The sequence below is a fragment of the Eleginops maclovinus genome, chromosome 19 (assembly GCF_036324505.1).
Source record: "Eleginops maclovinus isolate JMC-PN-2008 ecotype Puerto Natales chromosome 19, JC_Emac_rtc_rv5, whole genome shotgun sequence".
Classification (NCBI taxonomy): Eukaryota; Metazoa; Chordata; class Actinopteri; order Perciformes; family Eleginopidae; genus Eleginops; species Eleginops maclovinus.
The window spans coordinates 24085331-24107955 of record NC_086367.1 but is presented as its reverse complement, the minus strand read 5'-3'; the positions used below and the strand labels follow the sequence as shown (position 1 = coordinate 24107955).

The 22625-nt window shown below is 41.6% G+C and overlaps 2 protein-coding genes and 1 long non-coding RNA gene across 8 annotated transcripts in view; 2 read left to right on the top strand and 1 right to left on the bottom strand.

Moving 5' to 3' along the window:
* LOC134881330 (uncharacterized) overlaps nt 1-22625 on the bottom strand; it is a 253336-nt gene that overhangs the window by 93997 nt on the left and 136714 nt on the right. The window lies entirely within an intron of this gene.
* Nucleotides 1175-14977, top strand: dcaf5 (ddb1 and cul4 associated factor 5). Of its 2 annotated transcripts, none has more exons than XM_063908556.1 (9): nt 1175-1742; nt 2955-3098; nt 3916-3952; nt 4076-4215; nt 5576-5705; nt 7855-8068; nt 10661-10727; nt 11559-11677; nt 13329-14977. In XM_063908556.1, exons 1-9 carry the CDS (start codon nt 1532-1534, stop codon nt 14415-14417), a joined length of 2151 nt encoding a protein of 716 aa, XP_063764626.1. In that variant the 5' UTR covers nt 1175-1531; the 3' UTR covers nt 14418-14977. The 2 variants fall into 2 exon arrangements, with proteins under 2 accessions (XP_063764626.1, XP_063764625.1); XM_063908555.1 differs by having other exon boundaries at nt 1181-1742; nt 11550-11677.
* actn1 (actinin, alpha 1) overlaps nt 21619-22625 on the top strand; it is a 48011-nt gene continuing 47004 nt past the window's right edge. For 2 of the 5 annotated variants that reach the window (XM_063908786.1, XM_063908782.1), the window contains exon 1: nt 21620-21993. In XM_063908786.1, the coding sequence (XP_063764856.1) occupies nt 21883-21993 (111 nt within the window). In that variant the 5' untranslated portion in view covers nt 21620-21882. Of the gene's footprint in view, nt 21994-22625 lie in introns of all 5 variants that reach the window. The other 3 variants (XM_063908785.1, XM_063908784.1, XM_063908783.1) reach the window with 2 other exon arrangements.

The following is a 22625-nucleotide window of genomic DNA, read 5'->3' as shown; positions in this document are numbered from 1 at the left end:
GGTGTCGGACGGTTTTCCAGAACAACTTTGGTGCCGACCGAAAGTCCTTCTCCATGGCTTCTCCGAACTTCTCCCACACCCGCTGCTTTGCCTCGGCCACGGCTGAGGCTGCTGCCCTGTACCCAGGGATAACATATCCCGGAAGGCCTCCTTCTTCAGTCGGACGGCTTCCCTGACCACCAGTGTCCACCACGAGGTTCGAGGGTTACTGCCCCTTGAGGCACCTAAGACCTTGAGACCACAGCTCCCCGCCGCAGCTTCGGCAATAGAGGCTTTGAACACCACCCACTCTGGTTCAATGTCCCCAGCCTCCACAGGGATGCCTGAAAAGCTCCGCCGGAGGTGTGAGTTGAAGGCCTCCTCGACATGGGACTCCTCCAGACGTTCCCAGTTCACCCGCACTACACGTTTGGGCTTACCAGGTCTGTCCAGAGGCTTCCCCCGCCACTCGACCCAACTCACCACCAGATGGTGATCAGTTGACAACTCCGCCCCTCTCTTCACCCGAGTGTCCAAAACATGCGGCCTCAGGTCCGATGATACGATAACAAAATTGATCATGGACCTTCTGCCTAGGGTGCTCTGGTACCACGTACACTTATGAGCATCCTTATGTTCGAACATGGTGTTTGTTGGCCAATCCATGACGAGCACACAAGGTTCCAGACAACACAGCCCCCGGGTTCATCGGGGCACACAAACCTCTCCACCACGATAAGGTGCTGGTTCTCGGAAAGGCTGAGATTTTTATATATATTTATTTATATAAGTGACAAAGTAACAGTGCAAGTTAAATGAACCAAAACAAAACAGGACAGGACAAACACAGCAGACTATGAATATAATCCCGGACTAAGACTAAAGACATGAAATCAGTCAATAGATAAATTGAGAAATAATGAATAAATACAAATAATAATAATAAAATAATAAAAATACAATAAAATAAACAACAACAAAAATTAAATAAATATAAAAACATTGTGTATACATAAATCATAAATCTTATAAAATTTCCTCAGGGTCAACTTTATTTTTAAAACTCTTAAAACTTCGTGTCCTTTCTTTTTTTGACATTTTGACTTAATTCTCAGTCTTATTTCAACCTTATTCTCATCAGATATATCATGATACTTTACTTTATATGGACATTTGTACTTTAGCTATTCCGAGAACAATAACAATTGTACAGAACATTTTGATAAAGCTTACTAGTTTTCTCCTTATTCCTAGCTTTAAACACTCATACAAATGTGTATTTACTGAAAGTTAAAACGCAGATTAGATGTGGTGCATGTGAATTAAAGGTCTGTCCGGTGGTGCTGAGTGACAGCAGGGGGAGAGAGAGAGAGATCCTCCCCCGGAGCAGGAAGCCGCCGCTGGGACTGAGACTCACCGAGAGAGGAGCTACAAAACAACCGGAGATTCTTCCAGCAGAATGTAGACCCAACACACATCCAGCCCCACAACAAGACTACATGTCCCGCAGGGTGCAGCAGCAGCAGCCGGTGTAACAGACAGTGTTTCTCCCATGATGAAGCAGCTGCAGGGCTGCGGGATGCGGTCCTCGGTGGGCTTTCTGTCCCGCAGAGAGCTCACCGGACAGCCGCTGCTGAAGGACGAGTTCCAGAGGCGCAGGATGGCTGGTTGCACCAGCCTCTTCAAGAAGGACATGCTCGGTCACTTCGGATGCGTCAACGCCATTGAGTTCTCAAACAACGGAGGGGAATGGCTGGTTTCTGGTGACAAACCCCTTCTTCTTCATGAGTTTAGTGTGTTAGCATGCTAACGCTAACTAGCCTGGCAGTCCACTGAAACCATAGGGGGAAAACACTCAAGCTATGCTAATTTAGCTCAGCGTTTCGTGCTACCATGCTAACAGTAACTAGCCTTTTTAAAAAAAAATAATTTGTGATCTAACTCTTTCTGTTTGTTTTTAATAACTTAGATAGATACTACTTTATTCATCCCAAATTAGGAACATAGTTTGTCTCAGCAGCAGTGTTGTCAAACATTACAGACAAGTAAAAAATGTTTGAAAGATACAATAAATTTACAGATATAATAAAATGAACATTTTAGCAGCTAGTATACAAATTCACACAGAAAGGACACACATCACTATATGAATAATACACATGTTGATTCAATTGAATACAATATACAATCTCACTAATCTACAGAAATATTCAGAAATATATCAGACAAGGCATTACTCTTTTACTAATTCATTAATGTTTACTCAGTGTTATTGTGATGTATCTTGTCTTGCTCTGTAAAGCACTTTGAGCTGCATCTTGCATGGACGTTGCTATATAAAGAAAGTCTTATTGTTGTTGTTATTATTATTAGCTTGGCAGTCAGATGAAACCACTCAAGCTATGCTAAATTAGCTTAGCCTTTAATGCTAGCTGGCTAACGTCAAACAGCCTGCAGCGGCTTCTGAGTACAGCAGTTCCCCGGACCTGAGTCACACATGTCGGCCCAGAAACTAACATTGCTGCCGGTGTAAGGGACGTTATTATCGGGTGTTGGGTTTATTAAAGGCTGCCTCCTGAAACTACAGTGGTGATTACGTCCAGAGAGGATTAAAAAACATCTTCTGGCCTAGTATAACAAGATGAGGCATGTCGTTTTGATTATTTATTTGCTTTTATTTCGAGGACCTTTCATTACATATTGTTATTGTTGTTATTGTTCTCATGCAACAATACAGGGGTGGACACACTCATGCTTCAATCATTGTTATCATTGAACAATATAACATATTTCTTAATCTGAAATGAGCCATTCTATTGAAGCTTTACATTTGCCTTCAGGTACATTTTTATGCCAATAGTCTACTTTTACTAGATACGTTTTTATCCCATATTAGCATCCAATCCGAGAAGGCATCATCAATCTTTACTTGGCTTTTCTTTAAGTTGTTGTTGTAAATCCTTCTTCTCTGGTAGGAGGAGACGACCGGCGGGTCCTGCTGTGGAACATGGAGGAAGCGCTCCACGCTCGCTCCAAACCGGTGAAGCTGAAGGGCGAACATCTGTCCAACATCTTCTGCCTCGCCTTCGACAGCACCAACAGGAAGGTCTTCTCTGGAGGTAGGAACAAACAAACACTACATCTGCTCCTTAACAACAACAACAACAACAACAACAACAACAGAGTGTAGTTCTCGTCCTGGGCAGGTGTTTTCTGTGCAGTAAAAGGTAGATCTGATTATGGAATGTGAATTCCCTTAGAATTAATTACCAAAGTGTGAAGTAAATATTAGAAAATGCATATGGGACATGCACATAGCAGTGGAAAGAGGCGTGAGCTGCAACGGTTTAATTATAACAGTACTTTGTCATCAAATAATGCTGTTTTCACCCATAAATATAAAGACTTGCAGCTTATTATTATTATATTATAGTGAATTTATTTTAGTTTTTAACTCACAAAACAATTCTCTCAGATTTTGAGGAATTGAGGAACATTTCTCACTTTCTTGTGATATTTTATAAATCAAATAGATGTCTATAAATCTGTTAGTTGCAGCTGTAAAAACACACCTGATTATTATCATATTATTTTCTATTAAATTGAATTTTATTCAGTATTTTTATGTTTGAATGTTTTTTAGAAAGGTTCTCTATCATGTTAGAGTGGCTAAATTGGTAGGTATGTGGTCAATGCTGCTTACTGGGCATTGTGAAGTTGCAGCTATGCAAAAATCTCAAGAGGAATGTATTGATAAGGGTGTATAAAGATCTAATCATAGATAATTATCTAACTAGCTCGGTCGCAGGAGGAGGAGGAGATGTTGTGGATATCACAAGCTTGCTATCATGAAAGCTTGTGTTGCATCTTTAACACTGAGGATGTTGTTTATCCTGCATCCTTCACTTTCTGAACCTCTGTTTGTTTGTTCTGCAGGAAATGATGAACAGGTGATTCTTCACGATGTGGAGAGGTGGGTCAAACGACACAATAATAATAATACCTGTTGCATCAAGACGTCCTGGATATAGTCCCAGCCTGTAGCAGCTGTGTTTGCTCTGCACTAACAACATGTGTGTGATTGTTGTTGCTACAGGATGGAAACGGTGAACGTGTTCCTGCACATCGACGCCGTGTACAGTCTGTCCGTCAGCCCGGTGAACGACAACGTGTTCGCCAGCTCCTCTGACGACGGACGCGTATTGATCTGGGACACCCGCGAGCCGCCCAGTGCAGGTACGTTCCGCAGGAGGCGGGTGATGCATAGGGCATGTAGAATAAAAGCACATAGTTATAAACAGAGAAGATTTTTGCCGTGTTTGTGTTGCAGGAGGTATTCTTGTTCCTGTAAAGCTTTGATTGGTCGTATTTTAAAGGTACTTCTATTGGTCACTGGTAGTGCTGATTGATCCGGTCCATTAACAATCTCTCATCTGATTTTTTGAGTTAGTTATTTTACTTTAAGCTGCGTTTATGTTCATTTTCCCAATGGGATCTCTTTTTTCCAATTATTCCGACAGCACTTAAATGCAACATACTGCTGTTTCAGTCACTTTGTTATGGATTCATGTTCAGGTAATCGTCAAGAGAGCCCAGTCTGCTCTGATTGATTAGCTGGCTGTGCTCTGTTGTGATTGGTCCACCTGCTTAGAGATGTCCCGCCCCCTTAGCCTATCTCGTACAGTGTGTTGGAGCGCTGGTGTTCCATAGTGATGTCACTGTTCCGGAACTTTTTGGGATTTGAGCCTTTGCAGACCATTTACATGCACACAAACCTATAGAACACTCTACAGGAGAGGTAGTGTGTTTAAAGCCCCGGTTTAAGGTATTGAAAGCTTGTGTAGAATCTCCTGAGGGACTCGGTGAGACCTGTTGATAAAACGGCAGCGGATCAGCTTGCATGACGTCTTTGTATTTCTGGAGCTTCCCTGTGACCGTGATGGACTAATAATACATTCTGCAGTCATCAGTCCAGCAGCCAGCTTTTATTTATGTTGCAGCACAGTGTGAAATAAAAGTCACACACACATGTTTACACACTCCTGTGTTAGTGGAGGTGTGTCTCTAAATAAAAGCCTTTAACATTCAGGATTCAAATTGTCTTGAATCAAATTTTCTGGCTCGATTTTATTATAAACATTAATACATTTTTGATTGTCAGTATAAAAAAACATGTCTTTTAGCATCTCTTAATCCAACAGCATTTATTAAGTTATTATGGGGAATAAAATAAATGCATCTATATCTGAATAAATAAATCATTATCAAATAAATACATAAAAAACTGCCAAAATAATTCATTAGATAATAAACTAAAATTAAATGAAAGATAATTAAATAAAAACACTGCTGTAGAATAAAACTGCAGAAGATATGGTTTTACTGGCTGCTAGTTCCTAACTTTGTAATGTTGATTCATATTTTTATACCTTGGTTGTACCTGATTTCTTTCTTATTCAATATTTTAGTCTACTCTTTAATTTGGCCTATTTTCAGCAGTGTACCTTTGCTGTACCAATGTGCATTTCCCCGCTGTGGGACAAGTAAAGGACTTGAAGTGTGTATAATCTTGTAAAATGATCTCCTGCTCCTGTAGAGCCGTTCTGCTTGGCCAGCTACCCGTCTGCGTTCCACAGCGTGATGTTCAACCCGGTGGAGCCACGGCTCATCGCCACCGCCAACTCTAAGGAGGGCGTGGGATTATGGGACATCCGGAAACCTCGCAGGTAACGCTTTTAATGAACCTGCTTCTGAAGTTTATCACCTGACCCAGATTACAGAGGAGAAGATTTCCTGTGGGGAGAAGAGGCTTTACTGCAGAGTCACTGAGAGTAATACACCCCTGAGACCCGTGAAATACACAGAAATACATTTCAAATGAAATGAAAGTGTTTTGGCACGGAACTAAAACACAGTGGAGGCAATAAAACAATATATTATAATTAGAAAACATTAAACATAATTTTTTTAAAAGCATCTTGTAAGAAAGTAGAAAAATAAATAAAATAATTGATAATATTTTCTCTTTATCAGTTCGGAAAATGGCAACAAAAGAAATGTTTGTCTGAGAATAAAATAAATCTATCTTCCTCCTCGTTTGTCCAGCAGGTGGCGCTGTTCTCTTACTGTTAACTAGTGTGTGTGTGTGTGTGTGTGTGTGTGTGTGTGTGTGTGTGTGTGTGTGTGTGTGTGTGTGTGTGTGTGTGTGTGTGTGTGTGTGTGTGTGTGTGTGTGTGTGTGTGTGTGTGTGTGTGTGTGTGTGTGTGTGTGTGTGTGTGTGTGTGTGTGTGTGTGTGTGTACACACGCTCTCAGATTAGGTTTCTGTAACGCATCAATAACAACATGTCCAACTAAAGCAAACTGAGACTCACTGCTCACATATCACAGCAGCAATTAGACAACAACAAACAACAACAAAATAATGAAGACATTCTGAGAGCTGCTGCAGCACGGGGGGCGACTCAGCCAATGAGGGCGACTCCAACTGGAGGGACTTAACATGTTCTAAGAATGTGAGCCGTGTTTTTGAGCGGCTCACACCGTGTTTAAAGAGGGTCTCCGGTTATTTATCAAACACCTTTTTATTTTTCATCGTTTATGATTTTGCTAGATGAAACGTGATTTATGTCGCCCGACGACAAACAAAACAAAACATTTGATTCAAGATATAAAAGAACTGTTTACTCTGTAGAAGGTGTTGGCTGTCACGGTAATCACCATGACAACTATTTTAAACTATATATTTATTTATAGAAAATGTTGACTTGAATAAAGTTTAGGATGCATTATGTCTTCATTCAAAACACACATATTAAAGAAGTCCTCCGTTATAACACGTCCTGTTTTATTTAGGAATAATGTATTTCTTCCTCAAATGATTTCCTCTTCCTCTAATGATTTCCTCTCCTATCCTCTCCCTCTCCTCTCCTCTCCTCTCCTCTTCCTATCCTCTTCCTTCTCCTCTCTTTTCCTCTCCTCTCCCTCTTCCTCTTCCTCTTCCCTCTCCTCTCCTCTCCTCTTCCTCTTCCTCTTCCTTCTCCTCTCCTTTCCTCTCCTCTCCCTCTTCCTCTCCTCCTCTTCATCTTCTCTTCTCTCCTCTTCTCTTCTCTTCTCTCCTTTCATCTCCTCTCCTCTTCCTCTCCTCTCCTCTCCTCTCCTCTCCTCTCCTCTCCTCTCCTCTCCTCTCCTCTCCTCTCCTCTCCTCTCCTCTCCTCCTCTCCTCTCCCTCTTCCTCTTCCTCTCCTCACCTCTCCTCTCCTCTTCCTATCCTTTTCCTCTTCTCTCCTCTTCCCTCTCCTCTCCTCTTCCTTTTCCTCTTCCTCTTCCGCTTCCCTCTCCTCTCCTCTCCTCTCCTCTCCTCTCCTCTCCTCTCCTCTCCTCTCCTCTCCTCTCCTCTCCTCTCCTCTCCCTCTTCCTCTCCTCTCCTCTCCTCTCCTCTTCCTATCCTCTTCCTCTTCTCTCCTCTTCCCTCTCCTCTCCTCTTCCTTTTCCTCTTCCTCTTCCGCTTCCCTCTCCCTCTTCCTCTCCTCACCTCTCCTCTCCTCTCCTCTTCCTCTTCTCTCCTCTTCCCTCTCCTCTCCTCTCCTCTCCTCTTCCTCTTCCTTCTCCTCTCCTTTCCTCTCCTCTCCCTCTTCCTCTTCCTCTTCTCTTCTCTTCTCTTCTCTTCTCTTCTCTTCTCTTCTCTTCTCTTCTCTTCTCTTCTCTTCTCTTCTCTCCTTTCATCTCCTCTCCTCTTCCTCTCCTCTCCTCTCCCTCTTCCTCTCCTCACCTCTCCTCTTCCTCTCCTCTTCCTATCCTCTTCCTCTTCTCTCCTCTTCCCTCTCCTCTCCTCTTCCTTTTCCTCTTCCTCTTCCTCTCCCTCTCCTCTCCCTCAGTTCGTTGCTGCGTTACGGTGGCAGCATGTCTCTGCAGAGCGCGATGAGCGTCCGCTTCAACAGCTCCGGGACTCAGCTGCTGGCTCTGAGGCGCCGCCTGCCGCCCGTCCTCTACGAGCTGCACTCCCGCCTGCCCAGCTTCCAGTTCGACAACCAGGGCTACTTCAACTCCTGCACCATGAAGAGCTGCTGCTTCGCCGGGGACCGGGACCAGGTGGGTCCTCAGATCCTCCACATAATACAAATATCATCGACACTATGAGCAGCTGATCTTTAGATAATTCAAACACCGTTATTCCTGCACGGAGAGGGAGAGGAAGCCTGGTGAGGGAAGTCAAATTAGATAGGTTCTATATTTGATCCAAAGTAAAACAAGCCGTGCAGAATTGGAAGGAACGTTTATTATTTAGTATTCTTTATTTATTACTATGATTAGTATTTATGGTAATTAGAGCATTTTAGTAATCGGACATTTAAATACACATTTTCAAACGTAAAAATAGGATAAATAAATACTATTTATTATATATATATACGTTTATAAATATGTTATTATTTAAAATAATTGTAATTAATAAAACACAAGGATTAAAAAATATATATATTTTGAAGAAATAAAAAAGACATTTTAAATCTTAAAAAGACAAGAAATAGAAAAACTAATACATGTTATTATTAATAACAATAATAATAATAATAACAATAATAACAATAATAATAATAATAACAACATGTTGTATGTAATAAATGTGTTTAGAAAAAAAGAAATCCACAGTTAATATTTACACTAACAGTAGCAAGACATGTTTCTAATTAATACACAATATGTTGCAACACATTTTAATAGACCAAATTTCTGCATCTAAAATACTAAAATGGTACACGAGACATTATCTAACTGTAGAAAGTAGTTGCATTTTAACTTTGTACTTAAAGTGAAAGCGGTGAGCTGTAGTGTGAGAGTTACAGAGGGAAGGATGTCTAATATTACCCATGTGCTGTTACAGCCATGAAATCAAAACCTTGTATATAATGCATGATATATATCTCTCTCAGGGGGGGGGGATTGAGCTTCTGATGCATGAAATCAAACCGTGCAGACGTTGTTTTACCTGTGTCTTTAAAACGTTAGGAACTTGTGGGAGCAGTGGAGATAAAAATAGAATAAATGAGTTCCTGCTGTGCTTCATCTTCCTCCTCCTCCTCCTCCTCCTCCTCCTCCTCCTCTTCCTCAGACATGAGCTCACCCTGCAGACACGTTTGTTATGTTAGCATTATTCTCTGGTGTCAAGAAGACGTAAAAAGCTATCCTGTGCTGCCCGAGTGATGGAGGAGGGTCAGCTGCTGCAACGGGAAAAACAGTTTTAGTGACTAACGGATAAAAGACATTGGATCACTGATATAAATACACAAATATGTATAAAGAAAATCTAAAATTCTTTCAAGTAAAAGCTTTACGGTGTTTTAGAATAATAAAAGTCAACTTTAGTCACAACATTTGGACTGTAAGACACAAAATGACCGCCAACAGAAGGTCACAAAATGACCAGAAATAGTCACAAAATTCTATAAGAAAAGTCACAATGAGCCGTACAATCAACTAAGCTACTGCTTACGTCACAACATTACGACTACAAATCTGCAAATGACCACAAAGTCCCAAAATTACTAGTAAAAGTAAGAAAATGCTACAAAAAGAAGCAAAATTACTCCAGATTTCACACAATGATTATTAAGGGACACAAAACTACTTAAAAGTACTGCTACAAAAAGGGCGAAACAAATACAGAAAAGCCTCTCAGATAAGATGAATGTATAAGTGAGACTCGGATTATAAAGCACAGGTTCAAGATCTCGTTCTCGTGGAGTCTTTACATTCCGAGGTGAAGTCCTCCTTTAGGAAACGCTCTCCCGCTCTCACAGCAGCAGCGGTTCAGTCCTCCTGTAGTCTCACAGTCTGGAGGATTTTCTCAGTTAGATGTGAGATCAGAGAGGCAGCACACAGGCGTGATGAAGAGGAGGAGGAAGAAGAGCTGGTGTCACATTCCTGCCTGACGTCTCCTCTGAGCTGCAGGTGTTCAGCGTTCAGCCCTGCAGCCACAGCAGCAGTAATGTGATTTATTATCAGCGCAGAGACATTCATGCTGCTCCTGTCCTCCTGTGAGACGCAGATCCCAGTACTAACCATTTCTAAGATACAGAAATCAACTACAGAGTCATTCAACTACCACAGAGACATTCAGCTACTACAGAGACATTAAATTACAACTGAAACTGACACCAAAGACCTCATAGAGACACAGCTGAACCACATTGAAGCAGAGGGGCCTTTCTCACGTCTGTTCCCAGGGGCCCATTATCTCTTAATCCACTCAGGATCTAAACCTGCTGCTGCTATCAGACATCTCTCTCAGTACACACACTCTGTTCCTCCTTCATGTTACATACGTGTGTATAAGAAACCCCCCCCCCGTGTGTGTCACCTACCTGCAGTGACAGGTCTGAGTGGAGCCATGAGTTACACAGAGTAATACAGAGGGGCAAACAGGAAGTGATCATCGGGTCAGACCCACGATACCAGACCAGCCTCACACACTGTGTGTGTGTGTGTGTGTGTGTGTGTGTGTGTGTGTGTGTGTGTGTGTGTGTGTGTGTGTGTGTGTGTGTGTGTGTGTGTGTGTGTGTGTGTGTGTGTGTGTGTGTGTGTGTGTGTGTGTGTGTGTGTGTGTGTGTGTGTGTGTGTGTGTGTGTGTGTGTGTGTGTGTGTGTGTGTGTGTGTGTGTACATGCCTCTGTTTCCTCCTCAGTACATCTTGTCTGGCTCCGACGACTTCAACCTCTACATGTGGAAAATCCCAAAGGACCCAGAAGCCTGTGAGGAACTCAATTTTATTAGTATTTTTTATTGGTTTTCACACATCCAGTTTTCTTTGGACTCGTTCAGATATTCACTTACATTTTTTGAGGATTTAATTTCAGAATAAATATAGTAAAACATGTAAAAGTGGGGAATTCTACTTATTTTTGAGGAAAAATCTGCTATATTTAAAAAGGTTTTTAGGATTTAATAAATGAATAAATATTCTGGTTTTTATTTTTACATTTTTTACATCACTCACCCATATGTTGGACACTTTCAGGGATTAATCTACACTTTTTTAAGGGTTTATTATAAAATAAATATAATGAAAAATATAAAATATAATTCATTTTTATTTATTTTTTAATGAAAAATAAGCTTCTTTTTTTTTTTACAATTAAATAATAAATATAGTGAATTCTTTCAGGAATTAACCTACACTTTTTTGAGAACTCTTCTTCATTTTTATTCATTTTTAAAGGAAAAATCAGCTTTATTTTTTAGGATGTAATTAAAGATTAATTATAGTGGTTTATTTTTATTTACTTGTACCTTATTTAGATCACATAACACGTCCTGATCGCCTCGAAAAGGTTCAAAATAATTCCCTGTTGAGTCCAATTTAATAACTCTGGGAAGAAAATCCCAGAAATGCATCCAGGAATTCCACTCCACCTTTTACACGTTTATGGGTTTCATTTTTTCCACGGATTACTCACTCTGAAAATATGTGCCCTGGGAACAGACTGATGGTCTTACTGGGGATCACATTACCTTTTTTAATGACCACTGTGTTTTGTTTTAAAATAAACCCCTCATGATGATCCTTCTTTAAGGGGGCGCAGGCCGGGTGGTAAACGGGGCGTTCATGGTCCTGAAGGGCCACCGGTCCATCGTGAACCAGGTGCGCTTCAACCCTCACACCTACATGATCTGCTCCTCCGGCGTGGAGAAAGTCATCAAGGTGAGTCGACGTCAGCACTGTGTTTACCGTAAAGAGACGTAGGTATTTTATTTTGAAGGGCCACTGTATTCTAAACATCTGATTCAGATTCATAGCTTTGGAATATTTTATTTTGAAAATCCCAAAACGACCAGAAAGAGACAATAATGTCATTTAATATGAATTCATAATTAAAAACGCCACTCATTTCACAGTGAACTGTTTTTAAATATGTAAGATATAATTAAGTATATTTATTTCATTTCTCTGCTGTGATTGGTCAACCGCTTAGACACGTCTTGCCCCCTAGCCTCACGTACAATGTGTTGGAGCGCTAGCCAATAGAATTTCAATGTGTACAGACATTGTACCAAGGTAGTAATAATAATTCAAAACAGATATAATTATACATTATTATTACTGTTATGATTTTTGTATATCAATTAAAAATAATTCAGATCATTATTTGGGCTTTTACGCGGCCCTACAGCAGGTTTTCCTTTTGTAATTAAAATGAGGCATTTGTTTTGATCTGTTTTGTTCATTGACAAAAAGCCTCCTCGTTACACACACTACTTGAATATCAGCTGTTATTCTTTAAACCCCGTGCTCTCTGTGCTCTCTGAGTCGCAGCGTCACGATGTTGGCTCAGTTTCCCTCCTCTGATTTCTTGGCCGACTCATTTCGATTTCGTCACTCAGATATCCTGTGCTGATAGAAACTGAACACATGTTGTTTTGTTATCAGAAACACACTGTTTTTCTGAACTCTGGCTGAAAATGAGAGTGAGAAGAGAAATAAAACAGCTCCTCTGGTCTTCAGATAAACTGTTTTTAACCTAACGTGTCAAGATACCTACTGTGGTGCTGCTTATATCAAATAATATCCCTCCGACTTTATCCTGCATCAGAGCGAAGCGGGAAATAATACGGTCTTCACGTCTTGAAGCTGCTGAGTCATATATCGCACCTCCAACAACAAATAAATCCAGAGCTCCGGTTCCTTTACTTCCTCTCCAGAAAAAAGGAGAGTAAAATCAGGAATCTCAGTCTCAGTGTCAGCCTGCTGCCTGCCACTCGTCCCCCGAGCTGTCTCTGCCGTCTGACATTCAGGATAAAATAAATGTAAAAAAACATTTTGAAAGAAAATCGTAAAATTCAAAGTCGACATTTAGAAAAATTCTGTTTCCAGGTTTAGACAAAACCCTGATCCCTATGTGTGAAAGGCTCTCTCAGGTAATCAGATTTCCTCAGATGTTGGTCATCACAAACAGTGTACTATCCATGAGTCAGAGGAGGAACTGTTCACCCAACAGTGTTCAGCCTCTTTGTCAGCACAGAAACACAATCCTCCGTCTGTACATTTTCTGAACAGAAGGAAAGCTGATCCAGGTCCAGGTGTTCAGTGATCCAAGAGACAGTCTGTCAAACTGACACTGTCTTTTTGCATATGGCATTCAGCTGATGCTTTTATCCAGAGCGAGTGAGACCATGAAGTTACAAACACTGAAAGCTGGTGTTCCCTCTCCTGTAGTGTGTTTTTGAGGTTTGAGTGCATGTAAATGGTCTGCAGAGGATCAAATCCCTGTGTTTCCTCCAGAGGGGGTTGCAGCACAGGCAGTATGAGCAAAATAAAGAGCTTTCTGAACATTAAATCTTTTCCCTCCCCTCAGGCGTGGAGTCCGTACCAGCAGCCGGAGAGCCTGGGGGATCTGGAGGGCCGGGTGGAGGATAAGTCCCGCAGCCTGTACACTCACGAGGAGTACATCTCGCTGGTGCTGAACTCGGGCTCCGGCCTCTCCCACGACTACGTCAGCCAGTCCATCCAGGAGGACCCGCGCATGATGGCCTTCTTCGACTCGCTGGTGCGCCGCGAGATCGAGGGCTGGAGCTCCGACTCCGACTCAGACCTGAGCGAGGAGGCCATCATGCAGCTGCACGCCCGCGGCCGCCGGACCACCAGAACCACCCCGACACTTCCTCCTCCAGCTGCTGCCGCTGCTCCTCACAGCGACTCTGAGAACTCCTCGTCTTCCTCGCCTGTGACGGAGGAGCGTCCGAGGAGACGGAGGAACCAGCGCCACGCCTCGGGCTTCCTGGTGAACGAGGACTCGGACTCCAGTGAGTTCTGGCTGGACCCGATGCCGCGGCCGCGCTCACCAAGCCCCCGAGACAACGCCACGCTCTCCAGTGCCGCCTCCTCCTCCTCGCCGTCGCTCCCCGCCGCCGTCGCCTCCTCCTCCTCTTCCTCCTCCAGCTCCAGCAGTGAGGATGAGGAGCGGCGCAGCGCGGTTAGGAGGCGCAACGTGATGCGACGCCTGAACGTGGTTTCCAGAGCGGAGGATCGACCCGACCCGACGCCGCTGTTCTCCGCCTTCGACTCCTGCAGCTACCCGTCCATAACTGTGGACGACCTGACCTCCTCTTCATCCGGGGAGGTGCAGAAGCCCAGAGAGGAAGAGGAAGAGGAGCTGAGCCCGTCTGACTTTGTGTGTCTAAGCCCGGAGGAGGACGGACACCGGAATGGAGATAAGGTGGGATCTGACAGCGGAGAGGCGGGCAGCAGCTCGAGCCCCGGAGCTAACGGGAAACACCGGACTGCAGCTCCTCCCCCCACCAGAGAGGAGGTCCTGAGAGAGAGCCTCCTCACCTCCTCGGACTCAGAGGAAGACTCCCGGCCTCCGAGGGAGAGCGCTCTGAAACGGACTCGAGTCGCGTCGGAAGAGAGCGGCTCTCCTTCAGAGAAGAAATGTAAAACATAACGGCTCGGAGAGAAAGGGGGTTTTTATAACTCTGATTTTCCTTTTTATACGTCTGAAACTCACTGATTTTCACTTGAAGACGTTAAGAAACTACAAACATTCGTTGCTGAATGTCATTATTCCTTTGGAAGAATACATTTGAAAACACTCGGAGGTCGTTATAAATGTTCACTTAGAAAGAAGTGTTTTTATGGGTTTCTATAACTCAGATTTTCTTTTAAACGTCTCAAACTCAATCATTTTGATGTCAGAGAACCTCAAGGAGTGGTTAATTGAGTTACTAAGCAGACTTTGGTTGAACCAGAGATGATTCGTGAAAGAAAGTGAGGTATTGTTGATGAGGAGGAGTTTTTAGTGACAGTGTTTATTTTCAGTGTTCAGAGCTCCTCTGTTTCTACGGAGCCGGAAAGTGTTGCAGCGTTTTAATTTCTCCACGCTGAGTGTAAATCTGATTTTAATTTGAAGTGACTTCCGGCTGCCGGAGCGTGGATGATGCCGCCGGCGCTCGCTTTTGTTTTCATGCAATTAAAGAATCACTTTGTTCTCCAGTGATAAAAATCTGCTGCTTCTTCCTCAGGGTCTTTTCTTTTACTGAAACATAATTCACTTTCTCTCCGTCTGAAAACAAGTTATTACCACCGCCTGCTGTCCGTCACCATGGTGACACAGATCTGTGTGAATGGGATGTGTTTGAGCGGCCGTGACCTCGAGCAACGACCGCTGACGAGAGGAATATTTTATTTACTGAATAGAAGAACTGTATTTTGCTTTTGTTAAGAGGAGAGGTCAAGGATGGAGTTGTTATTAGGAGCTGAATTAAAAAATATACTTCTTAGAATTAAAATGAGGATTCACATTAGAGCTGCGACTTCATATCGATTATGTTCTGAATTAAAAAGCAGAAATATTTAAGAGGCTGAAAAACTGCCTTATCTGCCCTTTTTCATGGAAAAGTATTTGCAAGGATTAATAATAATAAAACCTTCATATATATATATTATATTATATATATATATGAAGGTTTTATTATTATTCCTATTTCTATTATATTTATTGTTAATTTGTTTCTCATTTTATTATATTCTTGTTTTATTTATTAGATTTATAATATTTCTTTATTTGTCATATTTAATTATATATTTCTGATGTATTATCTATACTTTTTCAATGTATTTATTTAGTATCTTACTGTAATTTAGTATTCTTTAAACAGACAGTACAGGAGCATCATGAACCATGACTGTGCGAGGGTCTCCCCCACAGACAGTCTGTCCGACCCACCATCCCCCAAACTGAGCCACGATTGTCTGTCAAACACATGAAGTCACCGTCAGAGGAAACAACAAGCTGCTGTCCCGTCTGCAGAGACACTCCACAAACTCGGCACACTGCACACACTGCACACACACTCCTCCTCACACACTCCTCTTCCAGTGTGTCGTGGCTGATCTGAACCCGCAGTCGGGGTTATCAGGCTGTTTGTTCTGAGCTCTTGTCAGAATAATTTCCTGAGTGTGGCCGTCACTTATCTGCAGGAAGTAGACACCCTTCATTTAACCCCGTGCTCCCCCCGGGCGAGTTATGTTATAGTGTGTATCCAAAGAGGCAGAGTGTGTGTGCTGTAATCCTGCTTGCATTCAGACTGCAGTGCGTCTGCTTCAGGTTAATCATTAACAGTTAGAGGCTGCAGGTGTGAAGCTGCAGCGATAAGCATAGGTTAATTATACAAATACTAATCTGAGATAGTTTTTTGCATGAAAGGAATTTGCTTTGGTGAATTGCTGCAGAACACAGCCAAATAAAGTATTGCAAAAATTAAGAAATATCAATAAATATTTTAAAAATACAACGACAAAAGAAATATGTACAAATAAAATAAAAATACAATAGTAATAAAGAAATACAAAATATGATCAAGAAATATAGTAAAAAAATACAACTGTAAGATAAAATAGTATATATATAATACTATACTTTATTCACAGGAAATATAAACAATACTATTAATAATTTATAGAAATGGTAATAAATAAATGCATAATTATATTAAACCAAAACTTTAAATATGTACAAGAAACAAAGATGCAAAAGGAATAATACATTCAAGAAAGAAAGTCCAAATAGGAGAAGAATACCGTATATTATGAAAATACTATGAATCATACGGACAAGAAAATACATAAATAGTAGTGAAAAATGAATTTGAAATATAAGAGAAGATAAATACAGTAGATTTATGAGAAAGTATGATAAATAATATAGAATAAGTAAAACAGTTTTAAAAGTAGAATAAATCTGAATGTAAATAAATCCCATGTACTCTCTCGTTATCAAACAGCTTAAGAACGCTCTACTTGTCCCATTTAAAATCCAGCCCCAGACTTCCAGCACAATAGACTTTCTTTTATCTGTATTTATTCAGGGGAGGTGAACTGTGTTTCTGCAGCGACGCCCTTCCACTCGCTGTAGGTCAGAACAACCACAAGACTCAAGGACTTCTCCAGAGGAGCAGGGGAAGCAAATGTCTCCTTTAATTCATGAAGAAAACCTCATTTTTCTTCCAACACGTTATTTAAAACACCTTTGACACTAACAATTCACTGTAAATACTTTCAGTACATATGTCACTCAGTTGATCAGATATATAAACATTTAAATGTGCTTGCATTGTTTGGACTCCACCTTATTGCGCCAAGTGTTTTGCTTTGATTTAGTTATTAATACCATAGTGTTTTATACTTTTCTTCCACAGAAATTTTGTTTTTCAGTCATTTCATAGAAAATGTGTGCAAGCATGATGTTGTTTATGCAGTTGTGTTAAAGGTTTGAGTTTTTTTAAAAAAGGTCATGTTTATGAAGTAAGGAGGATAGATCTTTGCCAATTTACTTAAATGAATCAAGACTTTTCTACATTTTGAGGGTTTTTCGTTCACGGGGGAGACATGGGGAGTAACTGATGTACAAATGATCATTCTGGAGATAAACTATCCCCTAAGTCAGATCCTGTATTTAACCCCGGTCTCTGCTGCATCATATAACGTAGGAAAACTCTCCTCACATTCCTCCCTTTGGCCTCTGATGGTGTTTAACCACAAACCCAAACACATGTACAACTCCGGGGTTCATCCTGGTCGTTCTGCTCAGCATCCCATACATGGCTCAGCTTTAACAACTATTTAAGAATTCCCCCTCCCGGCATGACTGGAATACTTTGGGAAGTTTCCAGACCGAAGCCCGATGTACCGGCTCTTCACACGACCCGACTCTCTGTACTGAATCCTCTCAGGGTATTCTGGGATTCTGCTGAATGGCACGATGTTGACGTAAACTGGTACCAAACTGTGCAGCCCGGAGTGTGCCACCAGAATAATTACACCCATTTCAGTGGGTGTAATTATAATGAGTTAATTGATGCGTTTTAATAAGCCACCATTTGCAGTCTTTGTCAGCTGGCCAATTTAAAATCTCCTGCTTTATGGGTCGGATCGAGGTTGTTTTTAGCACGGCTGTGTGTTTAAATGACAGAATGGAAATACTCATTAGCACTTTGAATATAAATGTTACAATTAAAGGCTTTATTAGCTACGTTAGCGTGGACCTGATCCAACACTTTTGTAAAGGCTCAAATATCTCATCAAATATTTAAATGTATTACTATGGAATTAAGTACAGATGCTCATGTTTCCCCCAGGATGTCATTTTAATAACTTTTGATTTGTTTTTATGGCATGTTTGTGAGCTACTTGATATTAGCATTTACCTAATAGTTTAGCTTAAGTAGCCTCACAGAGCGGCTAGCTGATGTTTCTACATATTTTAGTCATATTAACGCATTGTCTTGATGCAAAGATGGTTCTTTGCATGTTTACATGTTAGAGTTTTATTTTGAAGCAGATTTGATTCATTTGAGCATGTTAGCTTATTGACATTAGCATTTAGCTCAATGCATCACTTTGCCATAGTAGCCTCAACTAGCCTGCTAGCTGTAGAGTTCTGTAGCTACAGTTTTTGTGTTATAGTGTTCAATGTCTTTATACTTTTTAACATTGAAAGGTTTTTGGCACAATTTAAAAAACGTTTTCAGTGTGACCATGTTTGCTTACTGACATTACCACATGGCTCCACTCTGCGTTGTTGTTGTTGTTGTTGTTGTTGTTGTTGTTGTGCAAGTAGTTTCAACTAGCTCCTAGCAAAAACTCTCAGCACAATTGTTGCTTCTTTAAGTCAGATAAAAGCCACAAGAACATTTTTCTACCGATTGTTAAATGGTTTCATATTTTTACATGTTAGAGTTTTTTGAGGAGCAGAATTTGATAGGTTTTCATTGTGAGCATGTTAGCCTACTAGCGTTAGCATTTAGCACAAAGCTTCTTAGCCTAGCCTTACACAGACGCTAGGTAAACGTGTAGCCTGACTTACTTCAGATTAATGTCACAAAAACGTTTTTGTAATAAGATGTTGAATTGCTCTAGATTTCTTAATACTAGTAGAAACTTTTACATAAGTTTAATGACATCAGTAGCCTCTCATAGCTACTAGCTTTAGCCTGGTAAATACTCATTTTAGTCGGATAATACTGTCCCATAAATACCATGAACATTTAGCATAAAGCTAGCTATTCTTACAGCCTTACACAGATGCTGTGAACTGCTTCAAATGCATTTTGCAAATCCACTTAAAAGCTAATTAAATCATCCATTAATCAAAGACACCAGAATGAAATGGAGCCGTGGATAATGAACATTATATAAATCCAATAGTTTAATTTGAATGGAATGAATGTCCCTGTTTTTTTGTTAAATGTGTATAAGTTAATTAGCTAATGGAAAAAAGTGTGTAATTACCCCCGTGACTAACGAGCTGCAGTCAGCTACTTTTGGTTTTGTTCTGTGGTTCAGTTTCCTCACCAGCACGGTGACATCACGTTCCCAAACATTCACCCTTGGAAGTTTGTCCATATATGGAAGAGTGCTCCACTTTCTCCTGACTGCTGGGCTATCCCGTGTGTGTGTGTGTGTGTGTGTGTGTGTGTGTGTGTGTGTGTGTGTGTGTGTGTGTGGGTGTGTGTGTGTGTGTGTGTGTGTGTGAGAGAGAGAGTGAGAGAGAGTGAGAGTGTGTGTGTGTGTGTGAGAGAGAGAGAGGAAAGGGAGAGAGTCAGTTTACCTTACAAGGCAGACAGACCTGGACTTCCCTCCTGGTGTTTAGAGGAGCCTCTTTCTGACTCACCTTTCTTTTCTCAATGACTAGGAGTCTGTAACGTGGACGTGCCAAAATATTTAAAGCCAGGGTCACCTTCTAAAACTAACGTTTGTTGGAATCCACTGGTTTTCGTGGACATTCAGAATGTGAATAGTGAGCATGTAACCGGATAAATACCTGCTGTTAAAGGAGAAAAACATTTCCTTTAATTCAACAGGAATGTTCCATATTTAGGTTTCTTCATTCGTCCGTTGAGTCATGTGAGACAAATCCAGATTTAATGAGAAGATCCGAGTGGTTCAGGAATGAGTCCTCAAACCCAGAAATTAGTCAGCATTTCATTACTTCCTGGTCTGGTGGCGTGAAGTCATGTGACCGTGCTGTAGTTCCTTTATAGCCCAACATTAGCCTCCTTCAGCTTAGCGGTGGAGACGTGAAGTCATGTGACCGTGCTGTAGTTCCTCTATAGCCCAACATTAGCCTCCTTTAGCTTAGCGGTGGTGAGGTGAAGTCATCTGACCGTGCTGTAGTTCCTTTATAGCCCAACGTTAGCCTCCTTTAGCTTAGCGGTGGTGACGTGAAGTCATGTGACCGTGCTGTAGTTCCTTTATAGCCCAACGTTAGCCTCCTTTAGCTTAGCGGTGGGGACGTGAAGTCATGTGACCGTGCTGTAGTTCCTTTATAGCCCAACATTAGCCTCCTTTAGCTTAGCGGTGGTGACGTGAAGTCATGTGACCGTGCTGTAGTTCCTTTATAGCCCAACATTAGCTGCCTTTAGCTTAGCGGTGGTGACGTGAAGTCATGTGACCGTGCTGTAGTTCCTCTATAGCCCAACATTAGCCTCCTTTAGCTTAGTGGTGGTGACGTGAAGTCATGTGACCGTGCTGTAGTTCCTCTATAGCCCAACATTAGCCTCCTTTAGCTTAGTGGTGGGGACGTGCAGTCATGTGACCGTGCTGTAGTTCCTTTATAGCCCAACGTTAGCCTCCTTTAGCTTAGCGGTGGTGACGTGAAGTCATGTGACCGTGCTGTAGTTCCTTTATAGCCCAACATTAGCCTCCTTTAGCTTAGCGGTGGTGACGTGAAGTCATGTGACCGTGCTGTAGTTCCTTTATAGCCCAACATTAGCCTCCTTTAGCTTAGCGGTGGTGACGTGAAGTCATGTGACCGTGCTTGTAGTTCCTCTATAGCCCAACATTAGCCTCCTTTAGCTTAGTGGTGGGGACGTGCAGTCATGTGACCGTGCTGTAGTTCCTTTATAGCCCAACATTAGCCTCCTTTAGCTTAGTGGTGGTGGCGTGAAGTCATGTGACCGTGCTGTAGTTCCTTTATAGCCCAACATTATCCTCCTTTAGCTTAGCAGTGGTGGCGTGAAGTCATGTGACCATGCTGTAGTTCCTCTATAGCCCAACATTAGCTGCCTTTAGCTTAGCGGTGGTGACGTGTCAGCAGTTTAGCTTAGCATAAAGACGGGAAATTCTGCAAGAATTCAAAGTAAAATTAGGTGAATAATTGATATACAAATCCTTAATTTACGAGTCAAATGTTCCTTTAAAGTCATTTACAAATGCATTAATAAAATTAATCAATTAATTAGGTTAACATTATCATGTACAGTAATCAGTATCAGAATGACACCTGGGGAAAAAAGGTTTTAAATATATTGGAATTACAATATATATATATATAAATATATGTATGTGTTAATGTGCATGAGTTTTTTGTTTGCTGAATTATCCAAAAATAAAATCTAAATAAAATTAAAAAACAAACCTATTAACAAAACAGCTTCTCAGCACAATTTGAAATGTATATAAAATAGTTCTTGGAAGGTTTCCGTGAGTAACGCGTTACATGTGTGTTATCCTCGACAGTCAAACCTCAGAACCTTGGCTATAAAGCCTACGGACTGACAGCCCCGGCAGCCAATCAGCTCCCAGGAGGCGGGTCATGTGCTCCCCGAGGCATCCAATCACAGCGCTCGGTCGGCTATCGATTCAATTTTGTCTGAAGCAGAAGTTTTTTGCGTCTGTCGCTCCTCGCCTTCCGCGGAGAGCTGCTGAAAAACTACCGCATAGAAGAGAGAGAAAAGAGGAAGTGTTCGGGGGGAGAAAGAGAGAAAGAGGGAGGGCGAGACAGACAGAAAGAGAGGAAGAAGAAGCCGGGGGAGGACCGTTAATTTCATCCATAAACCGACTCTGAATGCGTGGCGGAGCCGAGCTGCAGGAAGAAAAAACCCAGCATCGAGATTCAAAAAGCAGTCTAAATGTATAACATGGATCAGGACCAGGACGATGGGGAGATCTACATGAACCAGGAGGATGACTGGGATCGGGATCTGCTCCTGGATCCTGCATGGGAGAAACAGCAGAGAAAGGTGAGACTCACGAGCCTTTTCAGGAGTAAAGGTGCGGAAATGAGGGGGGGGGGGGGGTCTGGAGGAGGATGATCATCAGAGGTAGAAGTACCCAGATTTAGTACTGGAGTAAAAGTAGAAGTACTCAGATCTTGTACTTGAGTAAAGTAGAAGTACTCAGATATTGTACTGGAGTAAAATAAGTACTCAGATCTTGTACTTGAGTAAAGTAGAAGTACTCAGGTCTTGTACTCGAGTAAAGTAGAAGTACTCAGATCTTGTACTTGAGTAAAGTAGAAGTACTCAGATCTTGAGTAAAAGTAGAAGTACTCAGGTCTTGTACTTGAGTAAAGTAGAAGTACTCTGATCTTGTACTTGAGTAAAGAAGTACTCAGATCTTGTACTTGAGTAAAGTAGAAGTACTCAGATCTTGTACTTGAGTAAAGTAGAAGTACTCAGATCTTGTACTTGAGTAAAGTAGAAGTACTCAGGTCTTGTTCTTGAGTAAAGTAGAAGTACTCAGATCTTGTACTTGAGTAAAAGTAGAAGTACTCAGGTCTTGTACTTGAGTAAAGTAGAAGTACTCAGATCTTGTACTCGAGTAAAGTAGAAGTACTCAGATCTTGTACTTGAGTAAAGTAGAAGTACTCAGG